Raw genomic sequence first — 25,899 nt, forward strand, 5'->3', positions numbered from 1 at the left:
GAGAGGGAGAAGTGTACTATAACAGACAGAGTAAAGAATGATAGTGTTGGTGGGATAACCTCAAAGAAAGAGTGGGATTGTTTTGTTTGTATGCTAATGTAAGAAGCATCAAAATAAGAAAGATGAGGTTGTTGCATTGATTGAATCAGTATGACCAAAGATAATTGGCATAAGTGAAGTTTGGTTGTCTGAAGATGATAAAACAGAATAGAAATAGCAGGATACAGAATTTTCTGAACAGGTAAAAAGGTGAAAAGAGAAAGGGGAGGGAATTGTTAGTGATTGCAGAGGAACTGTGCCCTAAGAGGAAGTTGAAACTTATAGTATAGGTGAAGATTTTGAAGATGTTTGGTGTGAGGTTGAAATTAACAGAGTAATATTTCTAATAGGAAGTTCAGATATTATAATAGGAAGGTGATTAAAATCCTTCATGAGATTTTAAGGAAGTAAGCAATAAACAGTTCATTCTCTCAAGGTTACACGGTGATCAGCATTCATATTTATAAATTTACGGACACAAAAACACATGGTTTGAACAGATTATTTTATTAATTACTAATAAAATAAAACTTGACGTTTCGACCCCTGTATCGAGGTCATCATCGGAAGGATACAAGTGTATAAGGAACCAAGCTACATGCTCTAGCCCTGTATACCGGTAAACTAAATCTACATAGTTAATTAATCCTTTTCCTGAGCCTGACCTCTAGTGATAAAAAGAATTTATGGCCTGCCAAAAATACACAAACCAGGCACACCACTATGTCTGATTGTTGAAGGAATTGACAGCCCAAATTATCACTTAGCCAAAAAATTAGCAGCCACACTCAAGGAATTGGTAGGTCATTTAAACCTTCCTACATAAAAAATTCAACCCTTCCTAAAATACACATTTAATTAATAAACTTAAAAACATTACACTCAATGACCAAGATTTATTAGTCAGCTTTGACACAACTTCCCTTTTCACCAATGTCCCAATCAATGACACTATCTTGCTCCTACAGAACATATTTCCACATGACATCACGGCCCTCTTTGCCCACATACTCCACTCCGGATATTTTATTATTATTATTATTATTCAGGTCTCCAAGGAGTCAAAAGACTCATCGAGGGAGGTCCTTCCTAAGACATAAAGTCAGTCAAGACTCATCGAGGGGAGATCCCTCCATGAGAAACACAAAGTCTATCATACCACTCTTTAAACTCACTGACTGTTCTTGCTCCCACCACTCCATCAGGCAATGCATTCCACGGGTCAACCACCCTCCACACAAAGAAACCACTCCTTACCCTCTTGCTCACAGTTTCCTTTCGTAACTTCCAGGGATGGCCTCTTGTCATCACTCCTTCCTGCTGTTCAACCAAGCAAAAGAACTCCCCAGTGTCAACCCTGTAACCACCTCTCAACAGTTTAAAAGTCTCAATCATATCACCTCTCCTTCTTCTATCCACCAAACTCTGCAGTCCACATTCTCTCAGCCGATCCTCATAACTATCCTTGTACAGTCCTGAAACCATCTTTGTCATCCGTCTTTGTATCCTTTCCACAGTTAATTTATCCCCTTCAAATCCTGGGGACCAAATCTGAGAACAATAGTCCAAGTGTGGTCTGATCAGAGACTTATACAATGGAATGATAACCCTCTTATCTCTGCAGGTCAGTGTCCTTCTCATAATAGCAGCAATCCTCTGTGTTACCTTCACCACTTTTGCAATATGTCCCCTAAACTTCAGGTTTCTATCAATCATCAACTCCAGATCTCTTGTCTCCCCTACTTCCTCCAGTATAACTCCTCCCATAAAGTATGCAGTATCCCATCGATGTTTCCCATACCTCAAGATCTTACATTTTGCTGCATTAAACTGACACCCCCATTCATTTGCCCATCTATCTAGCTTATTTAAATCCTCTTGCAGGGCTACCACATCTACACTATTACTAATAATCCTTCCCAGCTTCGCATCATCCGCAAACAACTGAATATCCCCCTGCAATCCACTGGCTATGTTATTGATATAAAGGTTAAACAATATAGGTCCTAGTACTGAGTCCTGTGGGACCCCACTTGTAACCCTCTGCCTCCTGGAAACTGCTCCACCATACACAACTCTCTGATACCTATCAGACAGCCAATCCTGAATCCAGTTGACCAATCTGACATCCAGACCCATGTGCTGCAACTTAAATATCAGCTTATCATGTGGCACCCTGTCAAATGACTTCGCCAAGTCTAAAAAAATTGCAGTATATGCCTTTCCCTCATCTAATGTTCTTGTAACTTTATTATAAAAGGCTAGCATATTGCAAAAACAAGAGCGTCCTTTCACAAATCCATGTTGATTCTCACAGATAACATTACCCTCATCTGCCCAATGCTGTATACGGTCCCTCACCACTTTCTCCAAGATCTTAACAACTACTGATGACACACAGACTGGCCTATAATTAGACACTTCCAGTCTGTTACCACTCTTATGCAATGGCACTATCTTACCTTCCTTCTATTCTCTGGGCACCTTTGCCAAAGCCAGACTTTCATTGAAAAGCCACGTTAAAGGCACTGTCAATTCCCTAGCACATTCTCTCAAAACTCGTGGTGAAATACCATCCAGTCCCACAGCTTTACTGACATCCAGAGTACTCAGTATCTGAAACACACTCTCCTCCTAGTACCTCCAGACCTCGAACCAGTCCTATCCCTCTAGCATTAAAACTGACTCCTCTAGGATGAAATACTCCAATAAAGTGTTCATTGAACAATTCCGCTATGTCCTCTGCATCAGTCACTCTATTCCCATTTTTATCCCACAATATCATTCTTCCACAGTCATTTCTCCTCCTACTGGCCACATAGCTAAAAAATTCCCTAGGATTTTCTTTGGATCTTAGGGCCAATCTCCTCTCATATTCCAGTTTCGCTTTCCTTACCACACTAGTCACTCTTCTGGCCTGTGTCTTATATTCCTCATGCATCTCTTCACCTGTCTCCTTATATCTCTTCCATAGCCTCTTTTTCGCATGCAATTCCTGTTTAATATTGTGACACTTGTATCCTTCCGATGATGACCTCAATACAGGGGTCGAAACGTCAAGTTTTATTTTATTAGTAATTAATAAAATAATCTGTTCAACGCGTGTGTTTTTGTGTCCCTAAATTTATAAATATGAATTTCGTGTGGCAAAACAATTTTTACCTTCAAAAAGAAGGTACAGCCATGGGATCACTGCTCCCCCCCCCCCCGAACATAGCTAATTTTTATATGGAAGACTTTGAGCAAAGTGCTCTAGAGCATGTTGAGAGACAGCAAGTCTAAAGCCCAAAATTTGGCTCAGGTACGTTGACGATATTTTTGCTATTTGGCCCCACAGTCGCGAAGCTCTAAATACATTCCTTAGCCATCTAAACAAACAACACAAACGTATCCAATTCACCATTGAAATGGAAAAAAACGACTCTCTTCCTTTCCTAGACACACTTGTCACACGTCTTCCTTCTGGATGTCTCTCCTTCTCAGTTTACCGCAAACCTACACACACAGGCCAATACATACAGAAAAATTCTTACCACCACCCAACACAAAAACTAGGTGTCATAAGACACCTAGTTTTTATGTTGGGTGGTGGTAATGAACAGGCTCTAAACCGGGAATACAAGATCATCAACCAAACATTTATAAAAAATGCATACAGTAAATAAACTATTCACAAGATCCTCTATAAAGATACCAGTAAGAACAAAAAAGATTTCAGGAATGCTACTGCCATTCCTTATGTTAGTTGGCATTTCTGAAAAAACAAACAGAACACTATGCAAATACAACATTAAAACCACCTTTAAACCCCCAAATAAGTTAAGACACCTACTCAGTTCTTCTAAAGATCCTCTTCCACACCTAGTCCACCCAGAGGGGGGGGGGTATACAAAATACAATGCACATGTAACATACCATACATAGGGGAAACAGGGCAAACTATCCCAATCAGACAAGACGAACACAAACGATACATTAAATACCTCCATTTTGGAAAAACTGGCCTTTCTGACCACGCGCTTCAAACATACCACAGAATTGATTGGAAAAATACCAAATCCCTACACCGCACCAAAACCTGGTTTGAGAAAAAATTTAAAGAGTCATGTGAAATGCTCAAACACAACCCAAATCTCAACAAAAATGATGGCCTAACCATTTCAAGAATGTGAAGGACCCATCTAAAACCTGTATAACAACATAAACTAGCCATAGAAAAATCCCACTACAAGAAGACAACCTGGTGAAGTGTTTGTAACATTCAACAGCAACTGAAAGAAATCATTACTTAAATTGTTCGCAGAGTATATAAGTTCTTTTCGCAATACACTTCGGTATTAGGTCTAGCTACTCACTGATGAAGCCTCAAAAAAGGCTGAAACCGATCTGGGTAGTGACCTCCCTCCATAATGTAATAACAGCATACATTTCCTAGGAAATGTGTTTTTACATTATGGAAAATACCTAAGAATAGCGATCTGAACTTCCACTACCTTTGCAATGAGTCGTATTGTACTACGTACTAGGGTCACTTGCATTGGCTAACGCTAGTGTCGCCGATACTTTATAGTTTACTATATTCGGCAAGAAACTCTCTGATTCCAATCTTTGAGTTTCTTATTCGGTTTTAAAACTATGTGGGATTTAATATCCCCTTAATTTAAGTAATGTTTTCATTGCCGAAATGAAGCTTATTAGCTCTTTATACTTAAGTAAAGAAATCATATTATAACAATCAGAACTGTATAAATCCAGAAGAATATTAATACATGAGGACTTTAGCAGTTTATTGTAGTTTGCATTTATTTATTTATTTTAATTATTTATTTATTTTTTTTTAAATTTTTAATTTAATTTTTTTTAATTTTATTTATTTATTTTTATTTTTATTTATTATATATATATATATATATATATATATATATATATATATATATATATATATATATATATATATATATATATATATATATATTTTATCACTAGAGGTCAGGCTAGGGAAAAGGATTAATTAACTACGTAGATTTAGTTTACTGGTATACAGTGCTAGAGCACGTAGCTTGGTTCCTTATACACTTGTATCCTTCCGATGATGACCTCGATACAGGGGTCGAAACATCAAGTTTTATTTTATTAGTAATTAATAAAATAATCTGTTCAACTCATGTGTTTTTGTGTTCCTAAATTTATAAATATGAATAAACAGTTCAGGAAAACAAGCTTTCTAAGAGAAAGTAGAAGAGCAAAACTAAATACAACAAATAAAGCATGTTTTTTTTTTTACAGTGTGTTAGGATTAAATCTCTCTTTCTCTCTCTCTCTCTCTGATTCAATAATTTTTTTTTTAATTTCTACCTTCTTTTGTTTGTTTGTAAGGACGACTTATGCCAAAAATCTTATTCTTTGCTACTACTCTTTTTTTTTTTTTTTAATGAGCAAACCAACTAAAATTTTCAGTGATTATGTAATTGATGATAACATGAAAATATTCATTTACCCCAGGAATGGTGTAACCTCCTCCCCCCCCCACACACAAAAAATATAACCAGCATTCCTTCAAGCTAACAATCCTTCAAATCTGAAAACAAAAATTAATTTTAAATGGAATCAGATAAATGGGATTATTATATGTTATAATAGTTTTATAATAAAATTCAAATGAAAAGAATAAAAAATGATAATCTAATTAATCTGTCTACTGTATAAGCTGTCAGTGACTTAACATTCACAATTCTGTATAATAAGACACAGAAAGCATAAGACCAGACGACCAGACACAAAAATACTTACCAAAATCGACTAGTTTAATATTAGCATCTTCAGTAAGGAGAATATTGTGACCTTTAACATCTCTGTGAATACAGTGATTACTGTGAAGATAACGCAAAGCCTGTTGGAGATAGGATGGATAAGTACATATATATATAAACACACACACAACCGCATTTTTTTTCTCAAATGATTGTAAATAATGCAGCAGCATTGTAACAAGTGCATAACACTTTGTCGAATATGTAGAAATGTGAAATATGTAGTATGTGTAAGTTACATGGTTCTACCGCAATTCCTTCATGGTGATTATCCCAACCTTTCAGTGCACACATGCACACACACATTTTATTTATTTATTTATTCAAAATTTTGTTTTAATTTCCTCAGTTGTTAAAAAGGCACACAGTTCTCTACAGATAACACAGTCATTTTTATATACACAAAATTTATAAATTTTGTGTATATAAAATTTATAAATATTTCACAAAATTTATAAATCAGTTTGATTTCTTTTGTCTGTCCACATGCAGGTTACTCCTGGAGTCCTGCTGAGTGAATTTTATTATAATCTGGAATTTGGATACCTACAAAAATATGTAGGGCCATTTCAGTTATTGTTATAATTGCACCATTTGGAGGGAGAAAATGTTTCAAAATGATAATTCTATTTTTCTGTGGAATTTAGAATAAAGATTACACTGTGCTCATGTGATTCAATTTCAGTTCCAATTAAAATCATTAAAATTCGGTTCCAATTAAAGGATAATTAAATTCAGTTAAGTATTTAGTATTTAGAATTTCTTTTAGTATTTAGAATTTCTATTAAAAATTTCTCAAGTTATTTTAATTTCAGTTTGTATAGGACTATTCATGGTGGCAAAATTTTCCGAAACAAAATTATGTTTATTGTGCATAACAAAAACAGGTGGAAACTTCTAACTTTTGGTAATTATGTATTAATATAAGTACTACCTTTAAATATAGCTTTCTGAATACTCTAAATCTGCCATCCACACACACATTCACACTCACTACAACAGTCATTGTGAAAAGAATGTAAATACTGTCACAATTCAAAATACAACTGTGAACAATTTTAAAGAATGTAAAAAATTAAAAGCCTGTAATATAATGCACATTTGGTGCACATGTTGTATAGTTTTCAGGTCAAGACTTAAGACTTATTGAATGAAAGTTTCCAATATTGTTTGTATTTTTAGGTTCAAGACGGTTGATAGGTTTTTTAGCAAGACTGGAAGAGTTTTTATTGTCAAAATGATTCAACTGATAATTCTTCTCTGGCTAGCCAAAATTTAATGAACTTTAGTCTTTAGGATAGATATTAAAATATGAAATTCTTTCAAATGTGTCAAAGAAAAGAGAGAGAGAGAGAGAGAGAGAGAGAGAGAGAGAGAGAGAGAGAGAGAGTGAGTGTGTGTGCGTGCACGCATGCGCACACCTTGGTATGATAATACAGAGTGAAGAAAAGCAAGCAGTAATAATGGATGAGATGATAGTGAGAATATGTGGATGTATTGAGCACATTTGAGGAGAGGGAGTTTTATATAAGAGATGGAGTATTATTATTATCCGGTCTGCATGGTTAGCCGAGTGGCTATGCACCTCGTAACCATATGCCTGGGAAAGGAGTGTCCTGGGTTTGATTCCCAGTTGCTGACATGATGAGCTTAGGAATCAAACCTTGATTCCTAAGCTCATGCAGTCCATGCCCAAGTTAGCCAGTCTTGGGCATGGACTGTAGGTTTTTCTCCCCAGTTTATCTGGGGTTTTCCATCCCGCAAGTAAGCAAACTGGCCTTGACAACTCAACACCTCTACAGACATAGGATATACTGGGAGGCATAGGGCTAACTGCCTTATCTTTGGGTACGGTTGCAGTTAAATGAATAGAAAACCCTCGACACTGCAAGGTAAAAGAGGGAAAAAGGAAGAATATTATTATTATCCTAAAACCCCATGGAGTCAAAGACTCATCTAGGAGGTTCCTTTGTCATACAGCTCATCATGCCTTGCCGTAAACACATTCATTCATTCAAATTCTCTACAGACACTACATTCTCAGCCAAACCATTAATCATTCACAACTCTGCATGCAAAACACCTGCTTCTCACTCCTTTGTTCACACCCTCCTTATACAGCTTCCAGGGATGACCTTTTTGTTCTTTCCCAATCTGCCACCATTTTATGAAAAATCTCTTCAATATTGATCCTATAACAACTCCTAAACAATTTGTATGTCTCTATCATATCAATCCTCTTTCACCTATCCACCAGACTGTAAATTGCATCTTCTCAACCTTTCCTCATATTCAACATTCCAAAGATCATAAGCTACCTTAGTCAGTTGCTTCTGGATCCTTTCCAACATCTCTTCAACCTTTTGAAAATCAGGTGACCGAATCTGTGCACAGTAGTCCATGTGGTTTAATCAGAGCCTTATACAATGGTACCAGAATCTCCTTGATTTTCTACAAGTTAGTGTCGCATCATTCCCAGAATTTGTTGTATTGTACACCTCCCAGATCAATACCATATGATCACTCTCATCAACTGGTGGAAATGTGGTCATATTCATTATAGACAAATTCTCAGATGCAATTACTAGATCAAGCACTCTTGAATATCTAGTATATTCCATTACATGCTGTCTCAGGTAATTATTCCTTATTAACTGCATAAATTCCATTTCCTTCCTCCCATGTGTCCTCTCCTCCTTCCAATCTATGTTCCCATAGTTAAAATCACTCATAATAATTACCTGTCCTCCACTCATTGAATCTATTTGCATGCGCATACTATCTCCATCATCTTTTCCATCCTCTGGTCTTTAGCAGCATCCAACTGTATATTTTGTTCTACTGGCCTCAATCTCACACCAGATATCTTCAGATGTGCTATTTTCACTGGCCTGCAGTTGAACTTCTACTCTCTTTGGTTGCAGTTCATCGGCTATCATTAATAATACTCCTCCCTCATTGTTTTCTCTCTATCATCCCTGAACACACTATATCCTTCACATTCTTTCCTATTAACTATATCACTTTCTGTTAGCCATGTCTCACTAATGCCAATAACCTATGGCCAGTAGAACCAATGTCAAAAATTCCTCTTGCATGTTCCGAATGCTCCTTGCATTAGTGTACATAAAGTGCAAAAGCCCCTTAGACCCACCACTATTCTGACACTTTATACCAGGGGTTGCCAAACTTCTTTGACCGGTGACCCCTTCAATATTTTCTTGACTTTTTATCGACCCCCCTCTATTTTACTATTACGTAATTATAATAGGACAAGCAAAAAAGACGCTTATGTGAGTTTTTAGATTGTTTATTTTATAGTTACAGTGTTTATTGTATGTATAATATAGTATACATTATTATATTGGCTTAACATCAAAGGAATACGTTTTTGTTATTGACATCCTTCTTAACATTGCATATTTGATAGGAGGGATAAATAATATATAAAATATAAAATTTAATTTAGACAACAAAATAACAATAATACAATCTTCCTTACATATATGAAAATAAGACTTTTATTAACTTAGTATACAATTTACTAACATTGTCAATGTGAAGGATGTGCTTCGTTGCCAGGCGGGAACCACCGACATCCGTTTATTGGTAAGCACGTTATTTTGGCCTACCTGATTGGCTTCCGTAACTATTTTCATGACCTTGCTCCATCTTACAGGTCCTATTCATGTCACTGTTCCCACGATTCACTCTTAACTGCATTGTCATTCAGGATGGAGGTAATCCAAGTTAACCGAATTAAATATTACCCATAGATTGATGTCTTATATTTTTCTATTGACCCCCAATCGACCCCTGAGCACGAATCGACCCCTAACAATGTTATATCGACCCCTGGGGATCGATATTGACCACTTTGGCGACCACTGCTTTATACTAACTATCCCATTCTGGTCGTTACCAGTTGTACTAACTTAGGCATATTATACACATTCTTACACTCATCTTCCTCACTAATGTCTACATATCCATTCAACATTTTCCCCTTCCCCTCTTGTTCTGCACATCGACTTTCACTTATTCAACAACACTTTTTCCAGTCTCCAAACACAATCCATTCAGATGCAAACCATCATTCTTGTATAAGTCCTTTTGCCTGTCAAATTCACTCCACACATCCACAAACTCCAAACTGCTCCTCCTGTAATTTATGCTTGGTGAGGATATATTGTTGGAGGTGGAGGAAATAAGAGATCTGGTGATGATAGTAGATAAGGATCTGAAATTTAGGGGATACATAGTCAAAATTGTGAAGACAACACAAAGAATTCTGGGAATGATGCAGAGGACACTGACTTGTTGAAGTAGGGAGATTCTTGTTCCATTGTGCAAGGCTTTGATTAGGCCACACATGGACTATTGTGCCCAGATTTGGTCACCAGGTTATCAGAAGGACAAAGAGATGTTGGAAAGGGTCCAAAGGTGACTGACTAAGGTAGTTTCTAACCTCTGGAATGTCGAGTATGAGGAAAGGTTGAGAAGATGTAATTTGCAGAGTGTGGTGGACAGGAGGAAGAGGGGGGACATGATAGAGACCTACAAGTTAGTAAGGGGTTGTTATAGGATCAATGCTGGAGAAGTTCTACAGAGAATAGTGAGAGATTGGGAGAGAACCAGAGGTCATCCCTGTAAACTGTATAAAGAGGGTGTGAGTAGGGGAGTGAGAAGCAGGTTTTTTTCATGTGACTGGAAATGATTGGAATGCCTTTCCTGAGAGTGTGTTTAAGACACGGTATGAAGAGCTCTGTGTTTGCAATAAAAGGACCTTCCCGATGAGCATGAGGTCTTGGGGTAATCATAATAATAATAATAATAATAATCTAACATCGAATCATTCACTATTATTGGCCCTCCTTCTCAGCTCTACTCTGTCATACTGACACAACAGACTCACTATCTTAACTCTCTCACTCTTTTCTTTTGCTACTTCCAGTAATTCTTTCATGTCCTCTCTAAAATTGATGATGCTCTTTCTTCAGTCAGTCTAATGCTGAGGAATGCAAACACCACTTTAAAGGAGCCTGTGTTAAAAGTAAAAAGAGCTGTTGATAATTGAAAGACATATTCTGCCGGGTTTTTTTTTTTGCATTTTACAAAGGCATTTGACAGTGTGTCACATGATAAGCTGATATTTAAGTTACAACACATAGGTTTATATCAGTTTAGTGAATTGGATTGTGGATTGGCTATCTGTTAGATATCAGAGTATTGTATATTGTATTGTGGGAGTGGTATCAAGGAAGCAGAAGTTTACAATTAGGGTCCCATAGGCAGAGCCAGTGCTAGGGGTCTTTGCCACCTGCATGCAATTTCTATCTAAGTGCCCCTGTAACGATCCAGAAGTGTGTGGTTCTTTTACGATAATAAAAATTTAAATTATTTGAAATTTCTTAAATAAATATTGACAGAACTGCCACACATTGGTTCGCTAAATGTAACGAACCAGGGGTGTTGACTAGGCAGGATAATCGTTAAAAACCTGAATATTCAAAAAATTCTCAAAAGTTAAAGCAAATTTTGATAAAGCCACTTCACTTTAATCGTTTAATATAATGATATAGGGATTATAGCCTTCTCACCGACCCGAATCACTAACAAAATTAAAATGAATTTTAATTAAAGTTAAAATTTATTTGAACTAAAGTTTAAAAAATTCTTGTATTTTACAAGTTACTAAATTCTTTGTAACTTATAAAAATTATTAAAAATTTTTTACAAGTGGAACTATCTTTTAGGAAAATAAAAGAAACTCAAGATAGATGAGAAAATAAGAAAATAATTCAGAAATAATTAGAACATTTAATATAAGTATTCAAAAAATAACATATTTACAGAATAAATAACAGAAAATAAATTAAATTATATAAGTATACTTGAAATTTTTTTAATTAAAATTTTAAGGTTTTTGATTTCATATTCACAAAATTAGAAATAATGATCTTAACGTCTAATTCTGCACATATATCATTTTCAATAGCTATTAGTACCAAACTAACAAGCCTTTTTTGTGACATACTTGTTCTTAAGTGGGTTTTAATCAATTTTCAGCTTGGAAAAGGAACATTCACCACTCGCTACACTAACAGTTAAGGTTAATAGTATTCTTAAAGCAATTGAAAAGTTAGGGAAAGATAACTTATTGGACACAATAAAATTAAGAATATCGAAAGGGCTTTTGAATATTTAAATTATCCTTCCGATAAATTATCCTTCCGAAAAATATCCCGGAAAGCACATAACTCGTCATATAGTTCTATTGCATTTACGTCTTTACTGGTGCAGTCCTTCAAGAGAATCTCTAAATCATCACAATTTCTTCGTAAATCTTCGTTATTAATTTGTAGTAATCTATACAAGAAATTGAAATTATCATAATATGTTTTTAGTTGTTCAAAACGTTCTATTAACGAACACATTGCAACATCTAGAAGTGTATAAAAGACATTCACTCTAAATTTATATTCTGGCGATTGCGGCATTTCGTCATGATGATCGTAGTCAAATTGTTGTGTCTTCTTTCGTCGTCGAACTTCCATATCAGTTTTAAATTCTTGTTCTTCATCCACCTCTTCACTCAGTTATTTTGCCATTTTTAGAACGTCTTTAAAATTTATATCTGATCGATACTCTTGTAAGAATATTTTTAAGTTTTCGATAGATTCTAAAGCAAGTGTAATGTTCATATTTTTGTCTTGAAGCATTTTACTCACAGGGTTTATTCTGTTAAGTAAATCATGCCAAGTTGTAAGAGAGCAAATAAATTTGTAGTCCTTTATTTTAGCACATAATGTTTGTGCTTCATGCTGAGTTTCTTTATTAAAATTTTCATTATTTAAAATTTCAAAAAGTGCATCATAAATTTTTCCTAATTGATATCGTAGAGGGCAGAATGCATTAATTTTACTTTCCCATCGCGTTTCTGATGGCTGTTTCAATGTAAAATTTTTTACAAACTTTAAAAGGATTGCCCAATGTTTGTAAGAGAATGAAAAGAAATTGTATATTTCTTGAATAATTGCAAAGAAACTAATTGTATCTGCATTTACTTTGGCTGCATCGTTAATGATTAAATTTAGAGTATGAGCAGCACATGGCACGTAAAAAGTTAGAGGATTTTTGTTCGAAAGCAAATTTTGGAGCCCATATTTTTTCTTTTTCATATTTTCCCCATTGTCATACCCTTGCCCTTGCATTTCTTCAATGGGAATGTTCCATTTTTCCAGTTGTTCCATTATTGTTGCACATAAACCACATCCTGTGGAATCTGATATATCTGCAAAACCATAAAAGTTTTCTCTGATCTGTGACAAATTCCATTGTCACAGGAAACAAAACGAATAATAATGGTCATTTGTTCTGTTTTACTTGCATCAGGTGTGCAGTCTAAAATTATGGAATAATATTTAGATTTGCGAATTGATAATAAAATTGTATCCTTGATTGCATTACTTAAAGTTTCCAATATTTCATTTTGACTGTCTTTACTCAATTAGTGTACCCTATTGCTTCACTGTAATGCACTTTCAACATGATTTTCCATAACGGGATCAAACATAGCAAACAGTTCGACTAATTTTAAAAACTTGCCATTATTCCTTATTAAATATTAAATTAATACCAAGTTTGTAGCGAACAGAACTTGCATCCCTTCTATGAGGATTGCCAAGAGGTGTCCTATTAAATTACTAATTATAATGAAGAGCCAAAGGTACAGCTCCTAGGAGTTGAAGTTCACATTATGGGTAAATATCAAGAATAGTGATCGGAGCTTGCTCCACCATTTCTATGAGTTGCCTCAGTTTGCACTACCTTCAAGGGTCAGTTACTGCTCTATCCAGGTATTTACTTACGCTTGGAATCGCCGAACTTTATATAGTTTCTATATTCGGCATGAAACTCTTTGAGTTTCTTATTCGGCTAAAATATAGGATATAATATCGCTTAACTTATTAAATAAAAAAAAACTTTTTATGATTGTCTTATCAATAAATAATGAAACTTACATCCATAACTTCCTTCAAAATATAGGCTATCAATTTCTCAGGAAGATGCTTTCCTCTTTTCTTTAAACTCTGGACTAAGTCTGTTACTGAGCCACCATTGCAAAGCTAAAAAAATAATGAAAAAAAGCACTGTGTATCACAAAACTAGAGATGCATAGTATATTACTAAAATAAAGAGCCAAAAGGCTTCATGCTGAATCTAATATTCACTTGACTTATCTAATAATGGCCGCGCGGTTAGCCTAGTGGCTTTGCGCTTCACAACCATATGCCTGGGGAAGGAGTATCCTAGGTTCGATTCCTGTCGGAGACGTGAGGAGCTGAAGGATCTTCCTCAGCCATAGCCAAGTTAGCCGGTCTTGGGCTTGGGCAGTAAAGTTTTTTCCGCCAGTTTATCTGGTGTTTTTCATCCCGCAAGCAGGCAAACCGGCCCCATGAACACACAGGGATACAGCCAAGAATACCTTGAGGCATAGGAGTGACCATTCTATCCTCGTATTTCGGTTGCGAAATCCAAGCATGCTTGGAAGGTTGTGGGCCTTAAAGGCCTGTTAAAGCCATTGGGATAGATATCTAATAATGCATAGTACAGTTACCACAAAACAATTATGTGGAATTTTCAAGACCTATTTGTTCTCTAAATAATAACATTTTTATATGAGATCTCCTAAAAGTGCAGAAAGCCATGGTTTTGTTATATAATGAAGATGTAGTGCAAGAATTTCCAGGGCTAACAGTACAAGACGACCTATTATAATAATAAGTGTATCAAGTGTTGACTGGGTTAGATGTTAATAAGGCTGTGGAAATAGATGACATATCACCACATATTCTTAAGAAATGTGCACGAAAGTTGGCTATACCCTTGATCTGGTTATATAATGAAAGTTTTGCAGTGGGTAGGGTTCCTAAAGAGCAGAAAGAAGGCAAAATAGCACCACTCTGCAAGCATGGTTTTAGGACAGAAGTTTCCAATTATAGAGTGGTCTGTATAACTGCAATTGTGGTCAAGTGTTGAAGAGATTGGTTATGAATAGAATACAGGAATGGACTGATGGATATGGCATTCTTTATGATGATCAACATGGATTTGTAAAGAGTAGGTCCTGTTTTAGCAATTTACTTTCATTTTATTATAAGGTAATAAATGTGTCAGATAAGGGCGTATACAGTGATATTCTTGGACTTTGCAAAAGTGTTTGATAGATTATAATATGATAAGTTGGAGTACAAGCAACAGAGGATGGCAATATATAGTGTATTGGTTAGATGGATCAGAGATTGGCTCTCTGAATACCAGCAGGTTTTTATGATGGAGCAGTATCTCAAAAAAGAAGGGTAACCAGCAGCATGCCACAGGGTTCTGTTTTTGGGATCCTTGCTGTTGTAAACTTGCTTGGTTGTAAACGACACATCATGTGGACTGACTGGGGATCTTCAGTTGTTTGCTAATGATGCAAAGTTGGGAAGAATTGCAAGTAGCACTGCTGATATTAATTCCCTTCAGGATGATTTGAATAGACTTTTGACCTGGAAAAAGGAGTGGGGTTGTAGTTTTAATATTAATAAATGCAAGGTGTTGCATTTTGGAGTAAAGAAATATAAGGCTATGTACTATATTGACAGTGCTGTACATTGATGTGCTGATATTGACGGAAGTGGATGAGATTCAAGATTTTGAAGTGATGGTTGGCAGCAGACTGAAGTTTAGAGGGCATATTGCAAGTGTTGCAAATGCTGCACATTGTAGTACTTCTATGATAAGTAGTATGTAGGGATAAGGAAGTGGTTATTATTATTATTACCCTAAGACAGCAGGGAGTCAAAGACTCATCTAGGAGGTCTTTTATCATACAGTGTGCCTTAAACACATTCAAATCCTCTGCAGACACCACACCTTCAGGTAAGGCATTCCAATCATTCACAACTCTGCATGAAAAAAAACATTCTTCTCACTCCCCCTGCTCACATCCTCTTTATACAGTTTTCAGGGATGACCTCTGGTTCTCCCCTGATCTTTCCACTGTTTTCTGTAGAACCTCTCCAACACTGATCCTATAACAACCCCTTACTAACTTATAGATCTCTGTCATATCTCCCATCTTCCTTCTATTCAATAGACTCTGTAAATTGCATTTTCTCAATGTTTCCTCATACTGGACATTCCAGAGGTCACAAACTACCTTAGTCAGTCACCTCTGGACTCTTTCCAACATCTCTTCATCCTTTTGAAAAACCAGGTGACCAAATCTGGACACACTAGCCATGTGTGCCTAATCAAAGTCTTATACAGAACAAGAATTGCCTTACTTCTACCAGTCAGTATCCTCCACATCATATCCAGAATTCTTTGTGTTGTCCTCACAATTTTGACAATGTGTTCCCTAAATTTCAGATCCTTATCCACTATCACCCCAATATCTCTTATTTCCTCCACCTCTGACAATATATCCCCACCAAGCATAAATTCTGCATCCCATCTTTGTTTCCTAAATTTTAAAACCTCACATTTTGCAACATTGACCTCGCATCCCCATTCCTGTGCCCAATCACTCAATTTATTCAAGTCTTCTTGTAAGGCCACAACATCTTCTCTACTTCATAGTTCATCCCAACTTTGCATCATCTGCAAACAACTGAATATCTCCATCCAAATTTTCGCCAATATCATTAATATACAAGTTAAACCGTAATGGTCCTAAAACATTCCCCTGAGGTACACCACTAGTAACTTGCCTTTTCTGGGATATTGCTCTCCCCCATACACAACTTGCTGAAACCTATCAGATAGCCAGTCTCCAATCCAATGCAGTAATCTAATATCCAACCCCATCTGTTCTAGTTTGACTATCAACTTATATGCGGTAATCTATAAAAAGCCTTTGCAAAATCTAAGTATATTATTGTGTATCCCACTCCTCTGTCCAAGGAAGCAGTCACCTTATTGTAATAAGTAAGTAGATAACTAAAACCTCCTTTAGCAAATCCATACTGTCCATCAAAGATAATACCATTGTTGTCAACCCAATTCTGGATCCTAGTTCTCACAAGCTTCTTCAACAACTTAACCACAACACCTGACACACAAATAGGCATATAATTTGATGCTTGAGTTCTATCACCTCCCTTATGAAGTGGCACAATCTTGCACTTCTTCCACTCTTTAGGAACTAGACACAATGCAAGACTCATATTAAAAAAATATATCAAAACAGGTGTCAACTCCCTGGCACATTCCTTCAGAATATGTGGTTATATATTATCAAGATCCACAGTCTTATTAACATCTAGTTTTCTCAACTCTCCCTACTCCTCTTGCTCAGTTACACTCGGTCTCTCCTCCCCATCAACTGCTCTCAATCTCTCCACAAAGTCACATTCACAAGACTGAAAGACCTTTATGAACTGCTCATTAAGTATCTCCACTATATCTTCTGAAACAGCTGTCTTTATACCATTTTCTCCAATCGATGTCATCTTTCCATAATTATTATTATTATTATTATCCAGGCCTCCATGGAGTCAAAAGACTCATTGTGGGAGGTCGTTTTTAGGAAATACAAAGTTTATCATACCACTCCTTGAACCCACTGACTGTTTTCACTCCAACCACTCTCTCAGATAATGCATTCCAAGGTTCAACCACCCTCCACGCAAAGAAACTACTCCTCACCCTCTTGATTATCACCCTTTTCTTATTTGCTTGGCTAATTTGATTATACATTTCATAGTCACTACCATCCACATTACCAGGTCTATAACAACATCCAAGCAAGTATTTTATTCTACTCATCTCTATCTCACACCATATCTCAAAACCACTGCCACTATTTCCCTCTTGCATCTCTACTTTGTATGGACATAACTCTCATCAGTTGGACACCTCATTTATAATTACATCCTCTGATGAGATGATCAAATCCAAAAACTCAAGTAAATAATCATTCTTTTTTTTTGCTGGCTACATATTAAAAGAACTCCCTAGGATTCTTTTTCGCTTCATTAGCTAACTGCTTCTCACATCTCACTTAAAATAATTAAATTACCATAATTATCACTCTTTTCTTATTTGCTTAGCTAATTTCATTATACACTTCATAGTCACTACCATTCACATTACTAGGTCTATAACAATATCCAACCAAGTATTTCATTCTATTCATCTCTATCTCACATCATACTGTCTCAAAACCACTGCCACTATTTCCCTCTTGCACCCTTAACAACCAAGTCACCCACCTTGCTTGGTGTTTGTAATACTCATAGAATTGGTTATTACCACTTCTCTTATGCTGCCAACACAATGCCCTTTTTCTCTGTATCACATGCTTAATCTCTTCATTCATCCATTTCACACCTGCCTTATTTAACCTTCTGACCTTTGGAATACATTTAGACATTGCTTCTACTAGATAGTCCTTGAAAATCCCCCAAGCTTGCATTGATCTCTTTTCCAGCTAAATCCTCATTCCATGCTACACCTGCAAGCTGTCTCCTGAGTTCATAATCACCCCTCTTGTACTTCCACCTGTACCCTTTTCTCACAAAGGTCCTCACACTGCTGGCCACCACCCAGGTAATCAGAGTGACCTTCATGGTCACTCTGATCTGAAGGTCACTCTGATTGGTGAGTGATTGGACACCTTGTTTACAATTACATCCTCTGATGAGATGATCAAATAGAAGATCCTCAATCCTCATGTGCCCTGTGTTATATACTGCTTGAGGTAGTTGTCCTCCCTCAAAAACTCAAGTAACTCATTTTCTTTACTTCCAGTTGCTATCTCATCATCCCAGTCTATATTGCCATAATTATCACCATTTCCTAATTTGCTTGGCTAATTTGATTATACATTTCATAGTCACTACCATCCACATTACCAGGTCTATAACAACATCCAAGCAAGTATTTCATTCTACTCACCTCTATCTCACACCATACCGTCTCAAAACCACTGCTACTATTTCCCTCTTGCATCTCTACTTTGTATAGACATAACTCTTTCTCCATCATCAATAGCACTCTCCCTCCCTTTTTACCCTTTCTATCCTCATGAAACACATTATACCCTTCCTTCTGTATTCCTGTCAGGATGTCGTCCTCATCCAACCATGTCTCACTTATTCCAACAATTTTTGGGTGAACAGACTCAATTAATGCAACCATTTCATCTGCCTCATTTCTTACACGTTTAGCATTTGTATACAAACACAACAACTCATTCCTGGATCTACAGCTAGTTCCAGTGAAACCACTCATTTGATGTGATTTCTCCATGCTCAACTGAAGTCATTTTCCTTTATCTATCTATCTATCCCAATGGCTTTAACAGGTCTTTTAAGGCCCACAACCTTCCAAGCATGCTTGGATTTCGTAACCGAAATACGAGGATAGAATGGTCACTCCTATGCCTCAAGGTATTCTTGGCTGTATCCCTGTGTGTTCATGGGGCCGGTTTGCCTGCTTGCGGGATGAAAAACACCAGATAAACTGGCGAAAAAACCCTACTGCCCGCGCCCAAGACCGGCTAACTTGGCTATGGCTGGGGAAGATCCTTCAGCTCCTCACGTCTCCGACGGGAATCGAACCTAGGACACTCCTTCCCCAGGCATATAGTTGCGAAGCGCAAAGCCACTAGGCTAACCGCGAGGACATTTTCCTTTATGCTTATTCATTTTAGAACCCTCTTCTCTTCAAATCCAACTGTTTCCTCTTGATCCCAAGTCATCCCATTCCTTTCCTGTCTACACATGCATTCACATCCTCTTGGAGCATCCACCTTTCTCACGCTGTGCTCCCCTGTTTACCCTGAGCCTCCCCATTTCCCTGCCCACCTTGCACACCCATTCTGTCATTCTCTATACTCATGCCACTCACTTCCTCATTCATAACCACCTCTTCAATCTCTCCTGTCTTACTCCCCTGCTCTTCCACATCACTTCCCACTTGATCAGATTCATTCTCTGTACTCACTTCTGTACCTTCCAGCAGCAGTGTCTCCAAGCAACCACTGTATAAAGCACTGGTCAGACCACACTTGGACTATTGTGCTCAAATTTGGTCACCTGGTTTACAGTATGATGTGGACTTTGGAATGCTGGCTATGGAGAGAGGTTGAAGAAATGTGGATTGCAGAGTTTGGTGGATAGGAGGAAATCAATATCCTCCTTAATGTTGCAGGAATTCTTTGAAATGTCTTCACAACCTTTGCAATATGTCTCTGAACTTCAAACTTTTATTTTCAATCCCTGCAAGATCCCTTGCTTTTTCTGCTTCATCCAGTATAACTCCACCAAATGAGTATGTAATGGATCTTACATTTAGATGCATTACACTCACATCCCTATTCATTTGTCCACCTCTCCATCTAATTTAAATCCTCTTGAAGATGCCAAAACATCAGCACTATTACTATTACTGCAAACAACTGAATATCTCCCTGTAGTCTCATGACAATATCATTGACATTAAGATTGAACAGTAATGGTCCCACTACTGAGCCCTGTGAAACTCTACTTGTAACCTTCCTACTCCCTGATACTGCTTCCCCATATACAACTCTCTGATATCCATCAGAAAGCCAGTTGTCAATCTATTCCATTAACCTGATATTCAAACCCATAGTTGCAACTTAAAAACAAATTTGTCAGGTGGCATCCTGTTAAATGCCTTTGCAAAAAAAAATAAAAATGACAATGTATGCCTTACCCTCATCTGCTGCTCTTGTTACTCTTTTGTAAAAGGCAACCAGATTACTAAAACAAGAGCATCCCTTAACAAATCCATGTTGGCCAGTATAAATAATATTACCCTCATCTGCCTAATTCTGTATATTAATTCTTACCAATTTTTCCAAAATCTTAACAACTACAGAAGAAATAAACAAGCCTATAGTTTAATATCTCTATTCTACTCCTACCTTTATTTATTCACACTATCCTACCCTCTTTCTGCTCTGCAGGAGAGCGTGTCTCATTGAAAAACTTTCATTAAACAGCCAAGTTAGTGGCATGGTCAGTTCCACAGCACATTTCCTTAAAACAGGTGGTGAAATTCCATCTACTTCCCTTGCCTTAATGACATTTAGTGTACTCAGTATTCATAATATATAATATTCATAATAAATAACTCAACTATGATCCTCCATAGCTCAGTCAGTACAGACAAAACCCTTGTGTTGGAAAGACCTGGGCTCGATTCCCATCAGTGACATGAGGAATCTTTATTTGGTCTCTTTTGACTAAAGGTGAATTAGCCAGTCTCACAGAGGTAGAGGGTTTTTTTCACCTGGAAACTTGGGTTTTTCATTCCCCAGAATAGGCAAACATAGGACACACCAGGAAACACAGGGCTAACCACCTTATCCTCGATATGGTAGTGGTTAAATGTAGGAAAATCCTCGACACTGCAAGGTAAAGAGAGGAGAGAAGGAATAAAAAGGAATATTAATAATAATAATAATAATAACAACACTGCTGTTGAAATGCTACACCCACTATTTAATCAAATATGGGAAAAGGAGGAATGGCCAGAAGACTGGAATACAGGGCTCCTGGTGAAACTGCCAAAAAAAAAGGGAGATAGCAAAGGTTGGTTGATTGGTAGAGCCTCTGCTACTAATGGCTCACAAAAAAGTTAAGCAAGTTTGAGCGTGGTTAGTAGTTGGAAGAGATCAATCTTTCGATGCTGTTGACACACTCTCCCTCGATGAGTCTTTGGACTCCCTGGAGGTGTCACATAATAATAAAAAAGAAGAAGAAGATAACTCAACTATGCTACCTGCATTGGTCACCTGAGTCCCATCTTCATCTGCTAGGTAATCCATCCACAATCACTTTTCCTCCTATTTTCCTCAAAGTGAAAGAACTCCTAGGGATTCTCCCTGGATTGCAGCACAGTCTCCTCTGGTATTCTAATTTTTCTCTTGTTACAATACTAATCACTTTCCTATCCTGAGCCTTAAATTCATCATGCAACTGTCCTCCACCTCTCTATTTATATGTCTTTCATAATCTCTTTTTCATCCACAATTTCTCTTGTCATATATTTCACTCTAAATTGCTTTATATCCATCCAAGGTATTGGTTGGTTATTGCTATCAACAGTTTTTTCTTAAGCCTCCCATACATTACTAACCTCCCTTCCTTCAAATTCTTTTATCCGTTGTACTGCTGCAAGCTGATTTCTAAGTCTATGATAGTTGCCTGCCTTATAATTTCACATAAATTCCTTCTGTCATGATACTTCTAGATGCCTATTCATTTTCAAAGTCAGGGCTGATAGTCACTCATACCAACTGTGGGCAAGTATCTACATTCATAGCAACCATGTCATCTCGGTTGCAATCAAATCCTCTGATGCTATGACCAAATCCAAAACTCTCGATCCTTGTGTTCCCTCCACCATATGCTCCCTAAGACAGTTGTTTCTCAAGAAATCCAAAAATTCATTTCCCCCTTAGAACTACATTATACCTCCTCTGCTTAGTTCATATTGCTTTAGTTGAAGTTCCCATAATGACTACTTACTTTTCTATAGTCTTTGAATATCCAGATTGATCAGTAACATAAACTTCTATCTCACACTATGCACTCTCAAAGTCACTGGTGTTATTTTCGCTGTGATTCACCATCTTGAGAGTACACAATTCATCTCTTATAATAAGTAACACTCCATCACCACCACATTTAGCTTCCTTATTCTGCTGAAATATGCTATATATTCTTTGATTTCTATTCCTATTAGAACAATTTTCCTTGGTTAATCAAGTTTTGCTGATCCATCTTCAGAGAGAAATAGTCAATCAATGCCACAAACTCATTTCCTTTATTCCAAATGCTCTTAGCATTTCTATACAAAAAACCAGTGCATTGCCAGTATTCTTACAGCCAATATTACTCTCCTCACACTCCACCTTTCCAACTCTAGTTTCCCTGCTCTGACACACTTGCCTAGAAAACAAGTCTCTCCAAATGCATGCATCAAAATGTAATCCATATCTTGCACACAGCTGTTTTCTCTCCTGAAATTTTCTCCATCATCCACATATTCCAGTTTTCTCTCACTACATATTCTCACTATCATCCCATTCATTATCACTGCTCTTGAAAGGTATTCCACTTGGTTATACTATATATTAAAGATACCAAGAAATTATGTACTTGGTTTAATCCTTTATCCAAGTGCAAGCAAACAAGTTTGCGCCTGAACTATTTTCAGGACTGGGGCAACTAATGGTAAAGGTGGTATGACTTCACATCACTTGCCTTAGTATCCCATAATGCAAAGCACATATCCTTGGGAACATGTATAATGCTATGCATTATGGGAAGGTACTACCCAGACCAGTTTCGACCTATATTGAGGTCTTATCAGTGGGAGTCAGACCCAGAGGTGATACCAAGGTTGAAGTAATGCAGAAGTCATATTTTCATATATGGGTTGCCAAAAGGTGTTATGCCTTATTATTAAAATACTTTGCATTAGAGATAGTTGTTGAAAGTTTTTCCACTTGGTTATACTATAAATTAAAGATACCACCTTTACCATGAGTTTCCCCAGTCCTGAAAATAGTTCAGGAGCAAATTTGTTTGCTTATACTTGGAAAATGGATTAAACTAAGTATATAATTTCTTGGTATTTTTTGATATCTATATATTTCTTGAATAGCACTGCCATCAAAGGGTGGTGAATGAGTAGAATGCATTGCCTGATTCAATTGTGAGTTCTTCGTCTGTAAATGAATTCAAGAAGAGATATGATAGATACTGTTTTATAGTTTCGGTCTCCCGCGATGAGTCTACTGACTCCATGGAGATACCTGTAATAATTTCTTCCACTATCAAAGAAGCATGGAGGATTTGGGCTTCCAGTTTTAAAATTCTGCTATTTAAGCAATATAGTTTCAAAAATAAATAAAATATTGCAGACTAATCACACATTTGTAGACCTGTACTACCTAGGTTTTCATCTTCCCCTGCTTTGAGTTAATGATTATAAAGGTCCAAAAGCTGAAATTGTTCCTAAATACTATAACACTTTGTGCTTAACTTTAAGACTGCTAAAACAATCTGGCATTTTCCATTAAAAAAAGTAAAATTTGATATAAAGAAATCTTTAATCTCTTTCGCCACGAAATTCCACATTTGGGTAGTAACAACAATACTTTGTTTCACAATTTGTGATGGAGATATTTCAACATTGGAGATCCAATCTGTGAGATCCATTACCAATTGGAAACAACAGAACATGCATTCTACAGTTGCCCTCTTGCCCTGCACATTTGGAACAGAGTATGTAATGTGTTGGGCATGCCACTATTTACAATAGAACAGGTTATTTTTTTTACAATACCCACCACCTGTCAGCAATGGGAAGAGAATTTTGATTTTTATAATTAATTAATTAAAATACCATTTATGGAAGGTTAGAAAAAACATGGATTTGAAAACCAGCAATATGACATCCAAATGCTTTATAATATTGTATTGTGGAAATTTTATTGTTCAGTTAGACGTTTTTTTTCATATTTAGAAATAAGCATTCTAGGAGATATCAAATTTATCACTAGATGGTGTAGACCACCCACATTATGCAATATTCACCGGGGGGGGGGGAATAAAATTCTGTCTATTCTTGCCACGAGAGGTTATTTAAATAGTTTCATCCTCTTAATTCAACGTAGTCTTATAGTCAATTGCAGGGATGACTGGAGAGCAATCCCAGGCAGAGAAGGCCAACTCAAGGCGGTTAATCCAGATGGGGCTAACCACTTGTGTAACAGTCATCTTTGAGCTTTAGTTTCAATTGGTTTTTTGGTTGTTCATCTATATGAGATTGGTGAAAAAGAAAAACTGATAGCCTTTGGCTATATGATGATATAAAAGAGCTGAGGCCTTTTCTCTCTCTCTCTCTCTCTCTCTCTCTCTCTCTCTTATGCTGTCTTTTTTTCTCCTAATACTATCAGGCTCTCTTGCACCCCTATACTAACTACTTTAGGCCTATGATGAGCAACCTTTTACTTTTTCACCTCAATAAAGGTCGAAACCGGTTGGTGACTTGATTCTGGGGAAACAGAGTTTCTGCCCAGGGTAATGGATGACAATGCTGTAGCCAATAAAGTTTTAACTGAGGTTCAGGTGTTGCTGTTACCCTTGAGTAGAGGGGTAATGAATGGCGATGCTGTAGCCAACGAAGTTTCAACTGAGGCTTGGCTGTTGCTGTTACCCCTCAGATGAGATATGAGCAGCTCTGCTCGGAGGTGAGCCTGCTGCTGAGTGGAACAACACTGAGTTAAAAGATCCTTCGGGTCACTCATTGTTTGGTGATCTGGTGGGATCACGAGTTTTTGGAGAGGTAATCCAAACATAATAAGAGGTAGCATAATACAGGGAAACCAGTTGGTGGTTTGATTCCAGGGGAGCAGAGTTTTTGCTCCCTTAAGGAGTTTGCCTTAGGGAGCTTTTGAACATCCAGGGATTTGGATCTGTTGGTAGTGGCCTGTATTGGGGCTCCCTTGGCTGATGCTTTTCCTGGAATACGAGCGGTTCTGCTTGGTGGTAGGGAGCAGAGCCACCTCTGAGTTAAATGATCACTCAGGTCGCTCATTGTTGGGTGATCTGAGTGATCGCATGAGTTTTTGGAGAGGTAATCCCAGACTTAAACAGGGGAAACCGGTCTGGGTAGTGACCCTTCTCATAATGCATAGCATTATATATGTCCATAAGGATATGTACTTTGCATTATGGAATACTTAAGGCAAGTGATAAGGCAAGTCATACCACCTTTACCACGAGTTGTCCCAGTCCTGAAAATAGTTCAGGTGCAAACCTATTTGCTTACATTTGGATAAAGGATTAAACCAAGTATATAATTTCTTTGTATCTTTAATTTATATCACTGCTCTTCTCCTCCACTCTGTTATCATACTGAGGAACATGCTCGTTGTCTTTATTCTGACATTTCTGCTGCACTATCCCTAACGTCAATCTCAAATCTTTAACTACACGATTCACACTACTTTCAG

At 37.0% G+C, this 25,899-nt stretch overlaps 1 protein-coding gene across 1 annotated transcript in view; it reads right to left on the reverse strand.

The window, feature by feature from the left end:
- Window positions 1-25,899, reverse strand: part of ninaC (STKc_myosinIII_N_like and MYSc_Myo21 domain-containing protein ninaC) — a 579,315-nt gene that overhangs the window by 492,677 nt on the left and 60,739 nt on the right. Inside the window, exons 3-4 of the mRNA XM_090415596.1 lie at window positions 13,874-13,978; window positions 5,830-5,929 (exon numbers count right to left, since the gene is read on the reverse strand). Coding sequence (XP_090271722.1) covers window positions 5,830-5,929; window positions 13,874-13,978 — 205 coding nt within the window. The remainder of the gene's footprint in view (window positions 1-5,829; window positions 5,930-13,873; window positions 13,979-25,899) is intronic.

This window comes from Typopeltis vanoorti, chromosome 3 (genome assembly GCF_054136105.1).
Source record: "Typopeltis vanoorti isolate ZY-2024b chromosome 3, IOZ_Tvanoo_1.0, whole genome shotgun sequence".
Taxonomy (NCBI): Eukaryota; Metazoa; Arthropoda; class Arachnida; order Uropygi; family Thelyphonidae; genus Typopeltis; species Typopeltis vanoorti.